Source organism: Neofelis nebulosa, chromosome 8, assembly GCF_028018385.1.
Source record: "Neofelis nebulosa isolate mNeoNeb1 chromosome 8, mNeoNeb1.pri, whole genome shotgun sequence".
Taxonomy (NCBI): domain Eukaryota; kingdom Metazoa; phylum Chordata; class Mammalia; order Carnivora; family Felidae; genus Neofelis; species Neofelis nebulosa.
Window position 1 is genome coordinate 14185405 of NC_080789.1, and position 20569 is coordinate 14205973.

The window sequence follows — 20569 nt, forward strand, 5'->3', positions numbered from 1 at the left end:
GGCAGAGAGAGGGAGACAGAGAAAATCCCAAACAGGCTCTTCACTTCGGCATGGAGCCCAACGCAGGGCTCGAACCCGCAAACCGTGAGATCATGACCTGAACCAGAATCAAGAGTCAGATGTTTAACCGACTGAGCTACCCAGACGCCCCTCTCATTTTTATGTACATTGGAGGTAGATTATTTTTCTCATTTTGTTTTCCTAAAAATAACATCAAATGGGGTTGGCAGTGCCTAAGCCCACGCCCATGAGAGAGGAAGCTTTTGTTTCAGGGAATTCTGAACAGAGCAGAGTCCAGGTAAGTAGAGAGGAAGGAGTTAGCTAATCCTTTGAGGGAAACTGGCAAGTAACTCAAGTCCCATTTGCAGGCAAATCGTGACCCTTTGTGGGACCCCTAGAGGGTCTAAATGGAAAACTTGGCCTCCTCTTCTGGCTCCCAGCACACGGTTAAGAAGTCAGGTGTCAGTCGGGAACTTTTACTTATTTCCTCTCCACTGCACCATGCCGGTCAGTTCTTTCCAACCTCTAATCACATAAGGTGAAACTAAACATTTTTCACAGAAAGATACTCATGACAACAAGGTTGTATGTTTTTGCCAAGTGTAAGGTCCCATTTCTTGGTGAGTGACCCTGGCCTCTCTGAACACCCCTGCTTCCACCATAGCCAGCCTCTTCTGACCATCAGCGTGCATGCTGGGTGGGGGACGAGGGGCCAGCATGGTGACGTGGATCCCGTTCCTGACAAATGATTTGACCCTCCTCTTATGTTGATTTGGTTCGTTTCTGCAGAAGTACGGGCAGGCCATGCCAAATGGCCATGGCTCTCACACCCACCCATTAGCTGGTCTTGGCTGCTGCTTCGGGTCCAGGTGGCAGCCATCAAGGGAGAAACCACGTTGCCAAAATCCAGTGGTCAGTGCCCGCTTCTCCTCTTCACTCCTCCACAGCATTTGACCACTGATGGCTGCTCCATTTCTTTCTTCGTGGCTTACCGAAGTACATCCCTGTCTCCTGGTGGTTCTTGACTTTATTAGTCCCTCCCTGTAATTCTCATCGCTGGCTACTTCTCTTCTCATTCCACCGTCCCTCGCTGATGTTGTTCAGTCTTGTGGCTTTAAAGGCATCTGCCACTGATCCCCAGTATAGCTCCACCCAGCCCTGTCCCTTGACCTCAAAACTCCTATGTCCCAATGGCCTTCTCGGTGCCTCTGCTCAGTTCTCCCATGAGCATCTCAAATGAACTGTTCAAAACTGAAGTCTCATCTTCCCCCAAAAGCCCACGCCAGCATCTCTGTTGATGGCAACTTGTCTTCCCATGATGCAAGCCAAGAGCCTTGGGTCACGTCCTGTACTCCACTTTCACAGCCCACGCCCAGTGGGTCAGGAAATCCTGCTGGCTCTAAAACCAGGCTAGTCTTTTTGCCTTCATTGTTACTAGCTTGGTCCAAGCTAGCTCACCTGCATCACCTCAGGAGCCTCCTGACTGATCTCCCTGCTTCTGCCCGCGCAGCACTGGAACCTCTTACCAACAAGGCAGCCAGAGAGACCCTTCTTTTTTAGAGAGAGAGAGAGAAAGCAAGCAGGGGAGAGGGGCAGAGGGAGAGATAGAGAGACTCTTAAGCAGTCTCCACTTTCAACACGGAGCCCAACACACGGCTCAATCCCATGACCCTGGGATCATGACCTGAGCTGAAGTCGAGAGTCAGAAACTCAACCAACTGAGCCACCCAAGCACCCCTGGAGGGATTCTTTTAATATAGAAAGCAGCTCATCTCACCCCTTAGCTCAGAGTCCCCAGTGGCACTGCATCTCACTAAGTAAAATCCCAAGACCTCTGTATTGGTCTCCTGTGGCTGCTGTCACAAATCACCATGAACATACTTGAAAACAACACAAACGTATTATCTTACAGTAGTGGAGGTCAGGATCGGAAATCAGTCTTTCAGGGCTGAAATCAAGGCACCCCAGGCTGCGTTCTTTCTGGAGGCTGTAGGGGAGAATGTCTTGCCTTCTAGGGGGATCCACATTCTTTGGCTTGTGGCCACCTCACCCCTACCTCTGCTTCCATCATCCCATCTTTCTGACTCTGACCCTCCTGCTTCTGTCTTATAAGGACCCTCGTGATTACACTGCACTCACTTAAGTAAAACAGGATTATCTTTCCATCTCAGCATCTTTAATAACATCTGTGAAGTCCTATTTGCCAAGTAAGGTTGCGTGTTGCCAGGTTTCTGGGATTAGGACATGGACACTTTTGGAGGAGAGGGAGTGCCGTTCTCTTGCCCACCTCAACCTTCGGTGATCTACACGACCCCATGTGACCTGCAGCACCCCTTCTTCCCTCGTTGCCTCTCTGGCCCCACTTTTAGGGACTCTCCCTGTTCCTTATTGTGCTCTCGTCATTAGGACCTTTGCACTGGCTGCTTCCTTAGCCTGGAAAGCGCCTGCCCCAGATCACATGACTGCTCCCTCGCCTGCTGCTCACCCTTCTCCGTGGGGCCTTCCTGGACCATCCTATCTAAAATTGCCACCCACTCCCCACCCCTGGCATTCTTAATACCCCTCACCCAGCCCCTTCCTCTCTCACAGAAATTCTTGCTTTCCAACAGTAATTCACTTACTGTTGTGTCTCCGTCCTGGAAATGTCAGCTCCACGAGGACAGGAATGTCTGCCTGTTGTATTTACTGATGTATCCCAAGTGTTCACACAGCCTCTGGCACGTGGTGGAATAAGTGAGGACTTGAACAGATGAGTAGCAGAGTCAGACCTTGGCCAGTGCTGGCGCCAGCCTTTGGGACCCCGGTCAAGCCGCTGTGAGAAGATGGGTGGGCAGTCGTGCTAGCGGCCGTCATGCATGGAGTGGTTACTATCTGCAGGGCTCTGTTTAAGTGCTGTGTGGTCCTCACAGACCCCCTCTGAGACTAGTGATGTTGTCACCTCCCCCGTGATCACAGATACAGAAACTGGCACAGAGAGGATAAGTGATCCACCAGGATGCAGTGCTAGGCAGCCCAAGCCCTTGTCCTCACCACTGATGGGATGAAGTCAGAAGAGCTCTGCAGTGCCCTGTTCCTTATTTCTCTGAGATGCTCTTCCGTAATCTCTTCATGCCTGGTACCTGTTTCCCTGGTGACAGAGACCTGCCTCTTGGGCAGAGGATGGGGTGCAAAGAGATTGAGAGAGATGGAGGGAGGGGTGTATGTGCTTGTGTGCATGCATGTGCACACGCACTGGTCAGGACCAGTCTTGGGGTTTGGTCATTCGAAACCCCAGGAAGCCTGTCTACCTTACAGGGTACCCTTTCGTGCTGTTTCTTTGACATGACACTGAGCCCGGGCGAGCCTACAGTCCGCTCTCTGCCACCCCGTCAGTTGGTATAGGAATCCTCACTGCTCATGTCCTCTCCCCTGCTCACCACTTTTCCCAGGCAAGAGCAAAGCAGGCGGTATTTGTAGACTTGAGCAAGCTATGGGGAGATGCCTAAGGAAGATGTGCAGGAGAGAGCACTAGGGGGGCTCGAAGACAGACGCCACCCGGTGCACGGTCTCCCTCCCCCCATCAGCTCGGCCAGATCAGACGGGGCCAAACTTAATCTGCCGGGAACACCTGACTTGTTTTGGACATGAAGAAGGACCCAGAGAGCTGGCTGGAGACAGAGATCTAACACAGTCTGTCTCCGTAGATAAGCAGCTTGGCAGCCAGAGTCCCGCCCCAGGTGTGAGAGTGTGTTGTATTTCCCGCCTCCACTGCACTCACGCATCTCCTGCAACAGGCCCATCAGTAAGCCGAGCCGGAAAGGGGAAGGGGGTTGTTTGTGAAGCGGCTATTCTAAGTCAGGCACTGGGTCGGGCTCTAGAGGGACTGTTCTGCTTCATCCTTTCAGCAGCCCTATTGGTAAGAGTCATCATCTCCACTTTGTAGACGGGGAACCTGTGAGCAGGAGAAATGGAGCATCATGCCCAAGGTCATAAGAGAGTGGCAGGCAGGATTTGAACCCAGTGCTGGCTGGCCCCAGGTCACTTGCATGTGCTGCCCAGGGTTCTGAACTACTTCAGTAGAAGCCTAAGGTTTCTTTTAAGAGTCCCTCAGTCCAGGGGCGCCTGGGTGGTTCCGTTGGTTAAGCATCCCACTCTTGATTTCGGCTCAGGTCATGATCTCACAGTTGTGGGTTCGGGCCTTGTTTTCAGGCCTTTATTTCCAGTCAGCTGATTGTAAACGTTAATTACATCCATGAAATATTTTCATTGCAACATCTAGATGAGTGGTTCCTCCAAACAGCTGGCAGCATTGCCTCCCTAAGTTGGCACATAAAAGCAACCGTCATAGGCTGAACCATCACATACGCAGTGCTTAACGTGCGCTAGGCATGGCACCAAGTATTTCCATATGCACGTGTGCTTTTCCTCACCAAAATATTTAACGAGAGCATGAACTCTGAATCTCAGAATGGTTCAAGTGACTTTCTAGAGTCAGAACTAGAAGCTAAGTGTGTCTGATTGCTCCTGTACCAGACTGCCTTCTAGAATCTTCAGTGTTAATCTGGATTTAGGATTCTAAGAGGAATGAGTGAAGTGACCAAAAGTCACTCAGCCTGTCAGGGCTGGCTCCAGAACTCAGGTCTCTTGGCTCCCAGTCTAGCCTTCTCACCTCAACTATACTGCCCCTCTGTTCCCTGAAGATTCTGCATTTGAAACACTCCATCTCCTGCAGGACTCACTTTCCAGGTAAATAGTGGAGGCATGTTGTGCATCCCTAGGTGGTCCACAAACCCCCAGCAAGGGAAGGAAGCCGTGTGGAAGGATCCAAGCTGTCTTTGCCATGTCCATGAGCAGATGTGCTCAGAGTCAGCATCCTGGAACCATTTTACTGCTGCAACAACTTCGTAATGAGACCCATTCGGGACATCGATATCAGAACCTCTTTGAACTGAGTCTGTAATGGGCCTATCTAGTGACAAATCCATCTTTGTGGCAGTGCATGTTTCAGGGAGATTAAAGGGAATTTGCAGAAAGCACTCCGGAATCTGATGCTCTCTATGCAGGGAAATAAGGCTTTCTTGGGCTGCATTTTGTGAAGCATGCTGCTTACTGGGTCTGCTTACTCTGGGCCTTGCAACATATCGATCAGGGTGGTTTGGCTGCAAGCAACAGAAACCAATGGTAGGCAGCTTAATAAAAATGAAAAGAAATCAAAGGAAAACAAGACAAAAACTAGTTGAGTGGTATTTCTTATGGAATCAAAGTAGAATCTGGAAAAACCAATACCTGAGACCATAATTAACCTGGGCAGCTCTGGGACCCTCTGCAGCAGAAGTTCAGAAGCCTCGGGGCGCCTGAGTGGCTCAGTTAAGCATCCGACTTCGGCTCAGGTCATGATTTCATGGTTTGTGAGTTCGAGCACCACATCAGGTTCTGTGCTGACAGCTCAGAGCCTGGAGCCTGCTTCGGATTCTGTGTTCCGTTCACTGTGCCCCTCCCCTGCTTGTGCTGTCTCTCAAAAATAAATTAAAATGTTAAAAAAAAATCTTTTTCGAAGTTCAGAAGCTTCTAGAGTGCTGCCTGACATTAGTACATGTCAGCTCTTTGGTTTTCAGTCTCTGCATCTCCGTTCAAACTTCCAAGAGTGAGAAACTGATTTGCTCAGCCTGAGTCAAGTGTGTGCCCCTGAACACTGCCCTGGCCGTGTGTTCTGGGAGCTGCTCCTCCACACAGGGACGACGAGAAGGGGAGTCATCTTTGAGCAGGCAGCCTGAGAAGTGGCCACCGTGACTGTGATTATAAAAGTAATAGAGATAGACACATGTGCATTCCTGGATCTCTGTTGTGGATGTGTATGCACGCTTTGCCCATCCCTTTGTGGTTCAGAGCTACTGGCCTCCCACGCTTTTTCCAATTATCTTAACACAATTATCTGCAAATGCAATCTTGGGCTTTTAGCATCCTGAGATATTTGAGACAAGAATGTAAATACCAGGCAGGAAAGATCCGGGCTATTTTGTTCAGTCTGTGTCTCCCAGTGCCTAGTGTGGTGCCTGGCACATAGTGGGTGTGCTCAGTGATTGTTCAATAAGTAGCAACTATCTATCCGTGCTGGGGGGAGGGGGACCTCCCAACCCCTCCTTCCTGGTAGTTGCAGGGGCTCTGCTACCTGGTGAGTCCAGGGAAATTCTGTAGACCCATGTGTCCCATCCTCAACACCCAGAACCAGTAGATAAGGTATCTAGTTTTCCTGGAGGAAAGGTGACGAGCCTCAGTTCTGCTGATGTCTAATATAGGATTGATATAGAAGAGAATGCTTGGCCGTGGATGAGGGAATCTTTGGTGTTTGAAGCCATGAAGTCATTGTTCAGAGACACAAAGCAGGAGAGGAACGCAGACCAAAGCTGTCTGACTCAGACTACTTGTCCTCCAACTGGCTAAATATAGCTCACCCAGATTCTATCTTGGTGTCACCCTCTATGAGTCTCCCCAGAAATAGTGCCATCGGGACCATATATGATTTGGTATATAGTGAACATAACACAAGCCTAGTTCTAAAGAATGAACTACAAATGATATTCAGAGCATTCTAAAATGACCTTCTGGTCCATCTCTCAGCCACCTCTACTCAAGGGGACACTGGTGCTACCCCTTAAGCAAGGGTAACTTCTGAGACCTGTCCTTATTCTGACCTCATCATGGATGGATACCAAGCCCTGCCTCATCCTTCTCAAACTGCGGCTCTGTTCTTGCCCCATGCTGGCCCGAGCTAACAGTTACTAAATGGTAGCATGACTTCCCTTTGCAGACCAGTCCCTGCTTACGCATAGGCTCAAAGTTGTGTCGAGTGAAGTGACTTTAACAATACGGCGATAAGTTGTATTGCTATGGAACTGCTGCTTCCAGTATTTTGCAAAATGCCTTCCAGTGCCTCGATTCCCCCAAGGAAGACTTCAGAGATAATAAGCAAATAGCCCTTGCTGGCATTGAGACCCGAGAGTCAGTGGTCTGAGCAGGAAGCCAGAATGAAGTACCATAGTTGTGGCCAAAAGGGCTCATAGGAAGACCAAAGCCGGAATAATGATGGTGTCGTGGCAGAATAGTGACCTTTTGTTGCTACAAGTCAGCCATGTGCCGAGTGTACCGAACAGCATTTGTATTTATATTACCTCGTTCAGCCTCCACAACAGCTCCAGGAGGGAGAGATCATTGCCCCGTTTTAGGGAGGAGGAACTGAGGTAGTAAGAAGCTAAATTACTTGCCTGGTACAAGACCCATCATCTTTCTGTGTCCATTACAAACCTCCTGCTCTTCTCCCCTTCAGAATGGTGGCCACAGAGCTAGGCAATGGCAGACGAATTTAGAAGGGCAGGAGCTGGGTCTCAGGGGAGTCGAGCAGAAGGCCAGGGTCAAAGGTAGGAGTGTGTAAGAGGATGGAGAATGTCCCACCCTTGCATGGAATACCAAAGCTCTATTGTATTGGGTGCTGGCTGCAAGGGGCAGGCCTGGCTAGTTTAAAGGTTCAGGGTCTGGGGGATTCAAGGGGTTGAGGAGCCCAAGAGAGGTGACCCAGAAATGCCAAGGTTGGTGATCACGTCATCAGCTTTACGTCTGACGATGCCATGTGGCCAGTGGCACAGCAGGAGTGTGCAGCCAGCGCAGTGGCTCCTGCAGGCTGAGCTCCAACCCCCCGTGAGTCCTTGGAGACCTGCCTTCTGCACTTGGCTCAGAGATGACATTGCTTCTCTGGACTCCTGAGTGGTGTTGGACTGGCTGCTTGGCCTCCCCAAGCCTCGGTTTCCCCATCTTTAAACTGAGAGTTTGACTTGGGCTTTCTGTCCTCCACCCCCTTGTGCCGACCCTCTCCCTGTCCTCACGTGGGAAAGGCATTTGCCTGGTATCATGAGACCCTGTTTCTTCCTGCCCTCTCTTTTCAGGAAGTCTGTCATCCAGCTTGACCTTGCCAGCACCAAGAAAGCGATGATTGTCCCTGCATTCGAGACACTGCGCTACCGGCTGTCTTTCCCCAAGTCCAAAGCGGAGTTGCTGTCAATGCTGGACATGGGGACTCTCTTCACATTCAGGTGAGTTGCCCTCGGTGCCATCCCTCCTGGGGGTGTCCGGGACCTTCTTGGAAACCCAGGCACCAGAGCTGCTGGCCCAGAAGTTTGTTGCTACCTTAAACCATTTAAAGGCCAGAAGAAGCACCGCTGGCCCCCACTAGGTCTTTGGAATATTCTTTCTCTTCCCACATGCCGTGTGCTCTGTTTTGCACATGGGTGGTGGACATCATGTGTCCAGATGGAAGGATCGGGTTGTCAGGTAGGAAGTTCAGCTTATACTTGATCCCATCTCCTCTCTCTGAATTCTCTCTTTGGTTTGTTTGTTACTTCATTCATCTGGGAAATGGGTTCGTCCTGTTAGCATGATGACTCCTATTCCCCCTTTTCCTTTTTCTGTGAGTGGTCTGGTCTCCAAGGTCCTCAGGCCTAGGATGGGCTCATGTAGCTTCAACAACTAATGGCATCAAGGTGACTGCAGGGTCAGATATAGCAGATGGGGCCACTGACTTTGCTATTGCCCAAGTGACAGGTCTGAACAAGCCTCTCACTTGCCTGACTTTCCAAGTTCCCAAAGTCCTGCAGGAGCATCGCAGGGGAGCTGCCCTGCCACCTGTCCACAGTGCCCAGAGAGCGTGTGCACCTGCACAGGTGGGAAGGGGCTCCGACTCCCAGAAACAGGCTGTAAGTGTAAACAGTAAGTGTAGTGCCCTTGGGGGAAGTACGAGTCCTCCCCGGTCTCGTGACAGAACAGTCTGAAGACAGAGCCACTGCTCCCGTCTCCGATTTTACAGAGAAGCCTCTGCTTTGAACAGTGTAAGAATGGCCAACGCCACCTTGGAGTGAAAAATCATACATTTCTAGGCAACCCGAATTTTACCAAGAAGATTGTAATAGTGGGGCACCTGGGTGGCTCAGTCAGTTCAGTGGCCAATTTCGGCTCAGGTCGTGATCTCACGGTTCATGGGTTCAAGCTTTGCATTGGGTTCTGTTCTTACACCTCAGAACCTGGAGCCTGCTTCAGACCCTCTGTCCCCGCCTCTCTCTGCCCCTCCCCCACTCATGCTCTGTCTGTCTTTCAAAAATAAATAAACATTAAAAAATTTTTTTAATAAATAAATTTTTAAAAAAGATTGTAATAATAACTTAAGTTTCCATACTACTAAGTTACTAGAAGTTTCTAGAAGGTTTTCTCAAACAAGTTTTATTTTGGGAAAGTACCTTCATGAGATAGGTTATTCATTCAACAATTCAGAGATGATCCTTTTCCACATTTTATACAGATAAACTGAGGAGTGGAGGGGACCTGCTCATGCCAGGACTTGAACCCCAACCTTCTTCCTGTATCCAGAATTCTGGAAAGTGATCTGAAATCACTTGATTTAATACCTGCCCCCCAAAACGAAGACTTCTTTCTTCTTGGAGAAAAAATAACCACAACCACCAGTTTTTGAATATATAACTTCTGCCAGACACTGTCATCAGCTCATGGAATCCTCACAACAAATCCATGAGGCAGATAACTGTTATTCCCCTTCTACAGATAAAGAAACTGAGACTCTGAGAGGCTAAATAACTTGCCCAAAGACACATCGCCAGTACGTGGCAGAGCCTGGATTCAGACCAGGTCTTAGGAGCTGCACAGCCAGTGCTTTTAAGTCTAATACCTTTGGACTGGGTCCTGAATGTTCCCACCAATCAGTGTCAGAAGATAAAGGTAAACATGGAGGCACTGAGACCAAAATCAGTCTGAGTTTCCTACAGATGCCATAGCCTCATGGCTCCACGCCTGGTACATTTCCAAGGCATCTTTCTTTCCATCCCCATCCCCAGGTGATCTGAGAACTCATTTCAAGGCCATGTCTGTGGTCATGTTTGGCCTGCTGCATCCGTGATTGCTGCTCTGGCCAACAGCTCACAAGCCACAAGGCCAAGTGCTAAATTATAGACCTTCCCTCCAAGAAATTGCTTCTGTCACCTTCCCTCCAAATGATGACCTGTCAAGCCTCCTTGGACAAGTCGCATCCAGCATCCCCTGGAAACTTCCAAGTGCCAACTCTCAAGCCCTATTCCAGATGTAACCGATCAGAGGCTCTGGGGGTGGAACCCAGTGATTGGTTAAAAAAAATAGTCTCCTAGGTGATTCTGGTACTCAGCTCAAGTCTAAGTACCACTGCTCAAAGCAGAATGCCCCCAGATCTCTCAGAAGTAGCATCCCACATGCTATATCCAGGAAACCTCTCTCATCTCTGTTTCTTTGGAGGCTACCTGGTGCTGATGGTCCCAGAGAACAGCCTTGAAGTCCAATGTCTACTGGACTCACGGTAGGTTCCTTGAGCGAGCATTCAGGCTGTGATGTGTTTTCATGGCAGGTGAACTGTAATGTCACCCTGTTCTGTGCTGACCAGCCACTCAGTATGCTTGTCAGTGTTCCTGCTGAGCTAAGGAAAGCTGCCTTCCCACCCAGGAGTAGAGGACTGAGCCAGCTGCCTCCCTCCCCCATTTCCTCTTTCTCATACAGTAGGCCACGAGTTTATATTCTAAATAAGAAGGCTATTGATGCATTGATATCCCTGGGAGTAAGACCACTGTGAATTGACATTGTAGTTAGGGCAAACAAGGGGAAATAATGAGAATATTTTCATTTTTTGAGGAATTATTACATATCAGGCACTGCTCTGGATACTTTATGTGAATTCACATAGTTGTCAGAAATCTATGAAGTAGGTATTAGCATCTCTGTTTTACCTATAGAAAGAAATGAATCATATTAATTATTATTTATTAATAAATTCACCTAGAGAAAGAAATGAAGGAGCAGAGGAATTCAGTAAGTTTTCTGCACCTGCTAAGTGACAGAATTCAAACCCAGACAGGGAGGCTCTAGAGCCATTGTTTTTTTTTGTTTTGTTTTGTTTTTTTACATTTTTTTTTAATGTTTATTTATTTTTGAGAGAGAGAGAGAGACAGAGTGTGAGCAGGGGAGGGGCAGAGAGAGAAGGAGACACAGAATCTGAAGCAGGCTCCAGGCTCTGAGCTGTCAGCACAGAGCCCGATGCAGGGCTCGAACTCATGGACCGTGAGATCATGACCTGAGCTGAAGTTGGACGGACGCTCAACCGACTGAGCCACCCAGGCGCCGCTAGAGCCATTGTTTTCAGCCGCCTTGTTAAAGTGCCTCTAGGGAAGGAGCATTTATTGAACGCCTGCTGTATGCTAGCACTGTGCCAAGCCCTTTATAAACATTTTCTCATTTCAGTTCCTCAGCAGTCCAACAAGATAGATATTCTTTTCTCCAGTGGATGCAAGAGGCAGGTGAAGCCTCATTTAAATGCTTTGCTGACCGAGGTCCCCAGCTCCTAAGTGGCGGAGGTGGGTTTTAAACCCTGGTGCGGTGGTCCCACTGTGCCATGCTTGAGCCTAGTGCATGTTCACAGCCACCGGTCGTGCTGGGCCAGCTCTGTGCAAGTCTCAGATGTCAAGGCTGCCTGTTGGGCTAGTTCACAGATGGAAAATCAACTCCTTCCCGGCCTGATTTTTTGATTAATCCCGACATCTCGCAGTATCCCTGCTTTTCACACTCTGTTAAGGTGATGTGACTCAGCCTTTCATTTTTCTTCCCATTGTGTGACTGTGGTTTAGGTGGCAGTTGCTGAACTGATAGAGCTGAGGATTCAAGTCCCTGCTCTCTGCCAGCCTGGCCATGTCGCCCCACAACACAGCTTCCTGAAAGGCCAGTGCCCGTGCACTGGGGAGTTCCTCAGGCTTCAGGGCAGGCCCAGCCTCCGTCAGGAGGGAGCAGAATAAGTAAGCGGCCGCCTCCCCTGCCAGCAGGGCTCCACTGACCACCCACTCTCACTTAAACCTCACTCACTTTAGGGGCGCCTGGGTGGCTCAGTGGGTTGAGCATGTGACTTTGGCTCAGATCATAATCTCACGGTTCCTGAGTTCAAGCCCTGCACTGGGCTCTCTGCTCTCAGTGCCAAGCCCGCTGCGGATCCTCTGTCTCCTTCTCTCTCTGCCCCTGCCCCACTCACATGCGTGCTCTCTCCCTCTTGCTCACTCTCTCTCCAAAATAAATACCCATTAAAAAAAAAATCTCACATGCTTTAGACCCTCCCTGCGTGGAGGTGGAACCCCCAGACCACGAGCTCCGTTCTCCCTGTAGCTCCCTAAGATGTTACAGTCCTACCCTTCAGTCTCACTTTCATTTTATCTTCTACCGTGTTCTTTGTCCCTAACCCCTTGCTCTTGGGCCAGGTCTGCTGCCTTCACTAGGCTCCCAGCCTCCTGTCATCTCTTTGTAGCTTCCAGAGGCAGATTCCTGCCCTACTGTCTGCCCTCTGTCTTAGGTACCCCTCAGGTTTTTAGGTTACTCGTTAGTTAGTTATTCAACTTAGTGTCTGATTATTGACTCTCTGTTTGTATAGACCAGAGAGTGTGGGTAAGAATGACACGGAAGAGAGATAACCTAGCATAGTGGTTCAGGGTCCTGGCCCTTGAGCCAGGCTGTCTAGGATTGAATCCCAGCCCATCCTTATTATTTGTAACTTGGTATTAAGTTATACCAATTTAAAGCTATAGATACAGTATTTACAATATAACTGGTATATAGTAAGTGCTTAATAACTATTAGCTTGTTAGGATTGTTGTTATATAGTTGTATTCATTTGCTGTATAACAAGTTGCTACAAATTTAGAAGCTTTAAACAATACAAATTTGTTCCCTCACAGTCCCTGAGGGTGAGAGATTGGGGCATGGAATGTCTGGATTCTCAGTAGGGTCTCACTGGGCTGAAATCAAAGTGAGGGCAAGACTACAGTTCTCTTGAACTCTGGGCTCATGGACTTCCTTTCCTTGCACTTGGAAGGCCACAGTCACCATTTCCCTGCTGGCTCTTTGCCATGTGGCCCCCACAGGTAGCCCACACATGGCTCTTCACTCTCTTCCAAACTCAGATCTAAAAGTTCACATGATTTGGCCAGACCCACCCCAGGAATCCCCCTTTTAATTAGTCCAGAGTCAACTGATTGCTCAATTTAATTACATCTATGAGGATTCTACAAGGATCCCTTTTGCCATATGATGTAACATACTCACAGGAGTGACACGGTCACAGGTTCAGCCTCAGCGGGGAGAATGTTGTATGAGGGCAGGGGCACCGTGTTCTCTGGTAGGATCAACCAGCATCCACTCACCTGCAGTTCATTCCATATAAATGATACACGAATTCACCGACCCCTTCATTGTGAGAGTCTTGGCGTTAGTGAAAGATGTACATAACAGACTGGGTTAGTTTCCTAAGGCTGCCATAACAAAATTGTACAAAGCGGGTAGCCCAACATGGCAGAAGTTTATTCTCTTGTAGTTGTGGAAGCCAGAAATCCAAAGTCAAGGTGTTGGCAGGTTCATTCTTCCTCCAAAGGCTCTAGGGAAGAATCCTTCTTTGCCTCTTTCCAGCTCCTGGTGGAGGCTGGCCAACTCTGATGTCCCTTGGCTTGTGGGAGCATCACTTCCATCTCTGCCTCCACCTGTCCATGGCATCCTCCCAGTGTGTGTCTCAGTGTCCACATTTGCCTCTTCTTATAAAGATACCAGTGGTTGGATTAGAGCCCACCCTATTCCACCATGATCTCATCTTGATATATCTGCAAAGACCCTCTTTCCAAATAGGTCCCATTCACAGGTACTGAAAGTTAGAGCTTGAAAATCTTTTGGGGGGGGACACAGTGCAACCCACAAGGACCGTATCTGCATAAACCTTTCCTTCCTTCCTTTTGCCCAATGGCTTTTCTCTGTGTGACCTAGGTACCACGTCTGGACAAAAGGCCATGCTCCCACAAACTTCGCCAAGTGGCGGACTGCCACCACGCCTTACCGTGTTGAGTGGGAAGCTGATTTCGAGCCATATGTTGTTGTGAGAAGGGACTGCCCTGAGTATGACCGGAGGTTTGTGGGCTTTGGATGGAACAAGGTGGCTCATATCATGGAACTGGATGCACAGGTGAGACAATGGACTGTCATGGCTGTGAGGAAAGAAGCAGCCTAGACTTCAGGGCTGAAAGGGGACCTTGGAGGTGAGAAAGCAGAGCCCGAGAGGGAACAAGACATGGCCTAGGACCAGAAGTGAGAAAATGGCAGTGCTAATTCTTAGGGCTGTTGATTTCCAAACCTTCTTTCTCTACATTTGGGTGAGAGTTCGATTCCTGACCAGGACCCAGGCAAGTGTGAGTGTCTTGTGACAAAACATTCCACCCCCCATCCTTACCCAATTTAATGATGAGGATGAAAAATTGTCACTTAGCGTTAGAGCCATATAAGTGGCCCAAAGCATTTTAGGAGTTCCATATGAGTGACACAAGGCTTGAGGCTGAGGGGCAGCTCATTATTGTACGTTATAACTATAAGTGATGGTCTTTAGACTGTATTTAGTTGTGAAACACTTTCATTCATTCAATAATACTTATTAAACACCTGCTTCAGAAGAAATCAGTAGAATTCCAACAGGTTAAACCAGGAGTCTGCAAACTTATTCCACAAAGGACCAGATAGAAAATTTGGGGACTTTAGGGGCACCTGGGTGGCTCAGTCGGTTAAGCGTCCGACTTCAGCTCGGGTCATGATCTCACATTTTGTGAGTTTAAGCCCCACATCGGGCTCTGTGCTGACAGCTCAGAGCCTGAAGCGTGCTTCAGATTCTGTGTCTCCCCCTTTCTCTGCCCTTCCCATGCTCATGCTGTGTCTCTCAATAATAAATAAACATTAAAAAAATTTTTTTTTGAATTGGGGGGCTTTGTGGGGCCTACAGGTCTCCTTCTCAACTACTTAACTCTGCCTTTGTCATTCAGTGGTAGGCAGTATATAAACCAATGAGTGTGGCTGTGTTCCAATAAAACTTTATTTATAAAAACATGCAGCAAGCCGGACATGTTGCAATTCATCAGCCCCTGTGTCAAACAAACAAAAGTAAAGTTGATCTGGTTAAGTTAGGAGAAGGATTCCTGGGCCTCTCAACTCCACCTTTTTCTCTTTGTGTCTATTCACCAAGGCACCTGTTCATGGAGCACAGTGCACATACTTCTCAACAGGAGCACCAAATTCATAAAAAAAAAAAGCAAGGTTGGATATGCTCAGTGCTGCCTGGCCTGAGAATCACCTGGAGAATTTTCCAACAGCTCGTTATATTTAAGAGCAGTCCCAAGTGGTTTTAATAAGTATCTAGGGTTGCAAACCACCTGTGTAGATGGAAGGCTGTAGAATAGTGTCCATATTTAACAACAGAAGCATGACTGATAGTATTCATTTTGTCATTGATACTTGGAGGTAGTCTAGTGCTACTCACAGACAGAAATGTTTAGTCTGCCTCAGCTTCTGCTTGAACAAAAAGAAAAGTACTATTTTTGTATCCAGCAGTGTGGTGAGGTGAACTGGTTCAAATAAAATTAATTTTTCCAGCACTAAAACCTGGGCTTTGTTTGTTTTAGGCAATTTTGGTCGGATTCTTGAGCATTTCTTGCTTATTTCCCTTTTTTGCCAGTAGCACAGCCAATTTTGCCCTTTCCAGTGATTGAAGGAAATAATGAGGTCATACCTGACAGGTAATCCAGCCACACCTACTGGGGCTAATGGGATCGGTGAGCTGCTTTGTCCCTGTAGGAGATGTCGCAACAGCTAAGCTCTGACAGTTCTTGCATTTTCTTTTCAGGAATTTTTCTTACTCCTCCTTACCATCACCTGTCATTTCTTGCTGCGGTCAGTGTTCTTCCATCTGTAACAGATGCCTTTCTCCATTTTTTTTTTTAATGTTTATATATTTTTGAGAGAGAAAGAGAGACAGAGAGAGTGAGAGGCAGAGAGAGAGGGAGACACAGAATCCGAAGGAGGCTCCAGGCTCTAAGCTATCAGTACAGAGCCAGAAGCAGGGCTTGAATTTGTGAACCACAGATCATGATCTGAGCCGAAGTCAGACACTTAACTGACTGAGCCACCAGGCACCCCTACCTTTCTCCATTCTGATTTTCCCTCTCATAGTTTATTCTGATCTGTTCTGGGCCGGGAAACTAGATGATCAAAGCCTATCAGACATTATGTCCAAAACCAGAATACACAGAGTCTGAGTGAAGGTACACCGGATTCTCCTCTGTTACACGTTCTAAATTTATGTCACTCATTTGGGCTGTTTGGAGACATTTTATTTTTGGTCTGAGTTTCTATCTGTATTCTGCCAAGCGGAGGCCCCTGTATGGCGATGTGACGTGTAAGAAGGATAGGTAGGCAAGAGCTTTGTTCCTAATGAGCGTTCCATGAAAGCTCGTGGAATCTATGAGATTCCATTGGGATCTTTTTTTTTTATTATTCCTTTTTTGTCCCCTCTTGTGTACTAGTATGTTAGTCTGTCAAACCTCATCAAGCCCTATGAGAAATCACATAAACAGACATCATTTAATTGAGCAACAGAGTCTCTCGTGGCTTATGTCATTCTAGAACAACCACGTGGGCATGTACTTACATTTATCAAGAATCTTTCATGGGCCATGAGCTCTGCCCAGCATCATCCACACATTATTAGTCATCTTTCAAGGTAGGTATTATTACTTTTACTTTATAGATGAGAAAACTAAGGCATAGAGAAGCCAAGAAGTTTGTCCAGAGTCAGGGAAACAGCCCTGCTCTGTCCCTCTCCAGCATGGCAGGCTTTCCATGGCCCCACCCTCCTTGCTGACATCATTCCCCACTTCATTCAGTCACTTTGTCATTTGGTCATGCACTTGGGCATTCATCATGCATTCTGGAGGGTTCTTGCAAGCGCTCTCACACTACTCTTGTCTTCCAGGAATATGAATTCATCGTGCTGCCCAATGCCTACATGATCCACATGCCTCACGCCCCCAGCTTTGACATCACCAAGTTCCGGTCCAACAAGCAATACCGCATCTGTCTCAAAACCCTGAAGGAAGAGTTTCAGCAGGACATGTCCCGCCGCTACGGCTTTGCCGCCCTCAAATATCTCACGGCTGAGAACAACAGCTAGCACCAGGAAACCCACCCCTAGGGAGAGACCTATTCTGCAGGGGAAAAGCCACTTTGCTATTTGGGGCCCAGCCTTCAAACTCAAAATTTGAGCAATGCTTTTTTGGTTTGTTTTTATTTGTCTCTTTGGCCCAACAAAGCCACCCACACTACAGAGATCTGGGACAAGGATCCAGCCAGCTTCTCTCTGCTCCACAATCTGGCATTCCCAGAATGTGGAAGAGTAGCTCATCGACACAGTCTCTTCAAGAACGGGACACAGGGGTGTTAGAGGGAGCAAAGGGGTTATCCTACTAAAAAGCCACAAAACCGAGCTGGTCTTTAGGGATGTTCTTGTTGCTTTTTAAGAAAGGGAAGTCAGGGTGCTGGGGGTTAGCGATCCCAGAAAATAAAGGCAAAACTGTCTTTTTGTCCAGAGGAAACTTTCTTTTGTGTCCTGCAATCTAGCTGTGTATCCAAGGTGGGGGCCATCCAATGATCTGAACCAACTATGTGGAAAGACCCAGTGGGGACATTATACCTGGTGGGACCTGGAGGTGGGGTGGGTTGGTTCTTTATCCTCAAAGTCGCTCTTGTTTTGCTTTGATTTGTTTTCCTTTGAGGGGATTTTGTTTGTTTGTTTTTGGTCTGGGAATCCAAAATTGAAAACTTGATCTTTTAAGTCTCTGAAAGAGAATCAGCTGCGTCAACCAACATCCCCTTATGAGCAGTGGCCCAGCAAGGAGGACAAGAGTCTTCAGCCAATATTTAAACATGGGCAGCCCTCTTCAGGATTCTCACTGAGGCCCCCATGACCTTGAATTCCCTACTCTCCAGAATCCAGGGGCTAAGACGGGGACTGTGGAAATAGGAAGACCATCCCGTCTACAACCAGTCACATTTTCTATTGGCAGTGACCGCTTCCTGAAGAAAGGGCTCTGAAGGGGCTGCTTTGGTGCATATGAAAGGTACGAACCTCCCAGGCCTTCAGAAGAACTGTAATAGTTCACACATGCCCAATTCCGAAGATTCACATGTCCCTTTGGAGACCTTGAGGAAGAATGTGTTGGGTTCCTCTGACTCCGTGCTGCTTCGCTGCGGGTGGGAGGAGGTCACAGCCTGGGGCTCCCTCTGGGACCTGTCCAGAGGGCAGGCAAGCACCTTTACCATTACAAGGATTGAGGAGACGCTGGACTTTTTACCCATTTTCTTGAATCTTCAATATTAATGTTGTGTTTACATTGATGAGAACAAAAGTCCACGCCCTCCTCTAGGCTGGGCTGTTTGTATTGAGTTGCAATGTGACCAGCGAACGCTGCATTCAATAAACGAAAGTACGGACTGTGTCTCCCCCGCTCCCTCCCTCCACTCCTGTAAGAAGCTGCAGAGGGTAGCTCCAGGGTAGAGAGCAAGATCGATAAACAGCAACTTTACACTTTGTGTTCTCCCGTTTTGTTTTTCTCACCATTTGAACCTTAACCTTGTTTTCTCCTTTTCTGAGGTTAGATCTCACCACACCCTCTGACCCTCAAAGCGTCTTCAGAGTCTCCGTCCAGCTTCTGTCTCGGCACGGGAGCCAGATGTTTTATATCTCAGATGCTAGCACGTTAAAACCTGGTCGTCAATAGCAGAGTGAGCCTCTAAGGCTCTGTCCTGGTGGCCATGTGACACCCCACTGCAATCTGACCTATGAGACCCTTCCATGTGTTATATGCCCAAGGGGAGATTTCACTCAGGTTGATTTTTAAAAACTTAGGAAAACAATAAGACTCACCCTCAGATACGGATAAGTTTGTGTGTCTGTAGGCATATGTGTATGTCTGTCATGGTATTACATACATATAGCATATAGGTAGCATGCATATCACAATATATGAATACTGTAAAAAGTAGACTATCACAAAAGTATTCAAAGTACATGGTGAAGTCCCCTTTCTCCATAGGTGTGTGAGAGCCAGCCCCGACCAGCTCATGAGGACTTACTGTGTGCATCTTTCTCCTACTCTTGTGTTTGAAATTGGCCATGATGGAAGTATTTACACCATGGGAAATCTGAAAAACACAAATCAGGGCCCCCCCCCCCCCCCCAGCCAAGAGCTGGTTGTTAAACATTTACCAGCACACCAGTGCCTTTTTATCTTCGTTGTGTACACACACACACTCGTTCACTCACTCAAAAACTCTCTTTTCTAGAGAAGACCATTGTTAATAGATGTAATTTTTAATTAATCACTACCAGCTACTTGAGCCAAGTGAGAATATACAGTAGTACTAGCTCTTTGATGTTAAAAATCAATTTTTAATTCCCTAAAGCCTTTTATGTTTTAAATTTTTCACAGCCCCTGGATCCTGCCCAGCCACCTTGCTTTTACTTGCGTTTCTATGGGTATGAGAATGACCGTATCACTTACCATGCAGACTGGGTCACCTCTGAGAAGAAGAGAAGGTACTAAGTGCTTTGAGACAATAGGTATAAATTGGAGGACAATGTAGCTTCATGCACACTGAATTTGTTAAAGCCCGAAACTGACTCTCCACACCAACAGGAGAAAATCCTATTCCCCCAAAGACAGGTGCCTGACACAGTGAAGCCGGTCTCACTTAAGGCTAGAGCTCAGAGGCTAAGGCCCAAGTTCAACACAGAGGCTGCCAAGTCAGTGGAGGCTGAGGTCTGCAGAGCCAACAGAAGGAACTTCCAGAACTTAGCCCACAGCGGCATCTCACTGCACATCCCAGTTCAAGGGTGGGGGGCGCTGCCTGTGGGCAGAGGCAATCACTATCGATGTGGATTCCCTAGAATCAGTTCCCCAGGGCAAAACAAGCTTATAAATGGGCCACACGGATGTTTTCAGGCCTAAAGAAGCCAATACCATCTTGGCTTTCAGCTGGGAGGAAAAAAAAGTTCTTCTCATTTAGCCCCCATACTATTCCCTGGAGAGTTAAGATTTATCAAGTAACTACTATGTAAAAGGGCCTTTGCATGCATTAGCTCATTGAATCCTTGCAGCAAGGCTGCAAAATGAAAATTACTGCTTATAGATGAGGAAACCGAGGGAGCTCTGGGAAATTAGCTTCCCTGAATTCACATCAATAATATACGGCAGAACCAGAATTTAAACCCATGCCTACTTGGGTGGATCCAAAACCACATAACCTGCAATGCTCCTTCCTTCCCCAGTAAGAAAGAAATCTATCAAATATTGGCCAATGAGAGCATTTGAACCTATATGGGAAGAGTATTAGATTTCTAGACTTTCTCCAACATCCATCCAATAACACTGTCCAGACAGCAATTTCCCCTAGAAGCTCTAAATCTTGCTATGCTCATGGACTTCCTGAAAATTCATGTGAAATAGGCCTGGCAGTCTATAATCATATTTAGACATGGCTGGGATCAACTCTAGGAAGCAGTAATTCGTTCCCTGAATGCGTCTCCTGGGCTACCTCCTAGATTACATGGCACAGGTCGAGACACTATGTTTTAATCTCGCCCTTAGACCCGAACTCAGCTTGCTGCTTC

General features: G+C 47.7%; 1 protein-coding gene across 3 annotated transcripts in view; it reads left to right on the top strand.

Annotated features, from left to right (window-relative positions):
- The window catches only part of LARGE1 (LARGE xylosyl- and glucuronyltransferase 1), a 544808-nt gene extending 526413 nt beyond the window's left edge, over window positions 1-18395 (top strand). For all 3 annotated transcript variants that reach the window (XM_058741473.1, XM_058741472.1, XM_058741474.1), the window contains 3 exons: window positions 7917-8063; window positions 13849-14044; window positions 16874-18395. In XM_058741473.1, the coding sequence (XP_058597456.1) occupies window positions 7917-8063; window positions 13849-14044; window positions 16874-17071 (541 nt within the window). In that variant the 3' untranslated portion in view covers window positions 17072-18395. The remainder of the gene's footprint in view (window positions 1-7916; window positions 8064-13848; window positions 14045-16873) is intronic.
- The last annotated feature ends 2174 nt before the right edge of the window (window positions 18396-20569 follow it).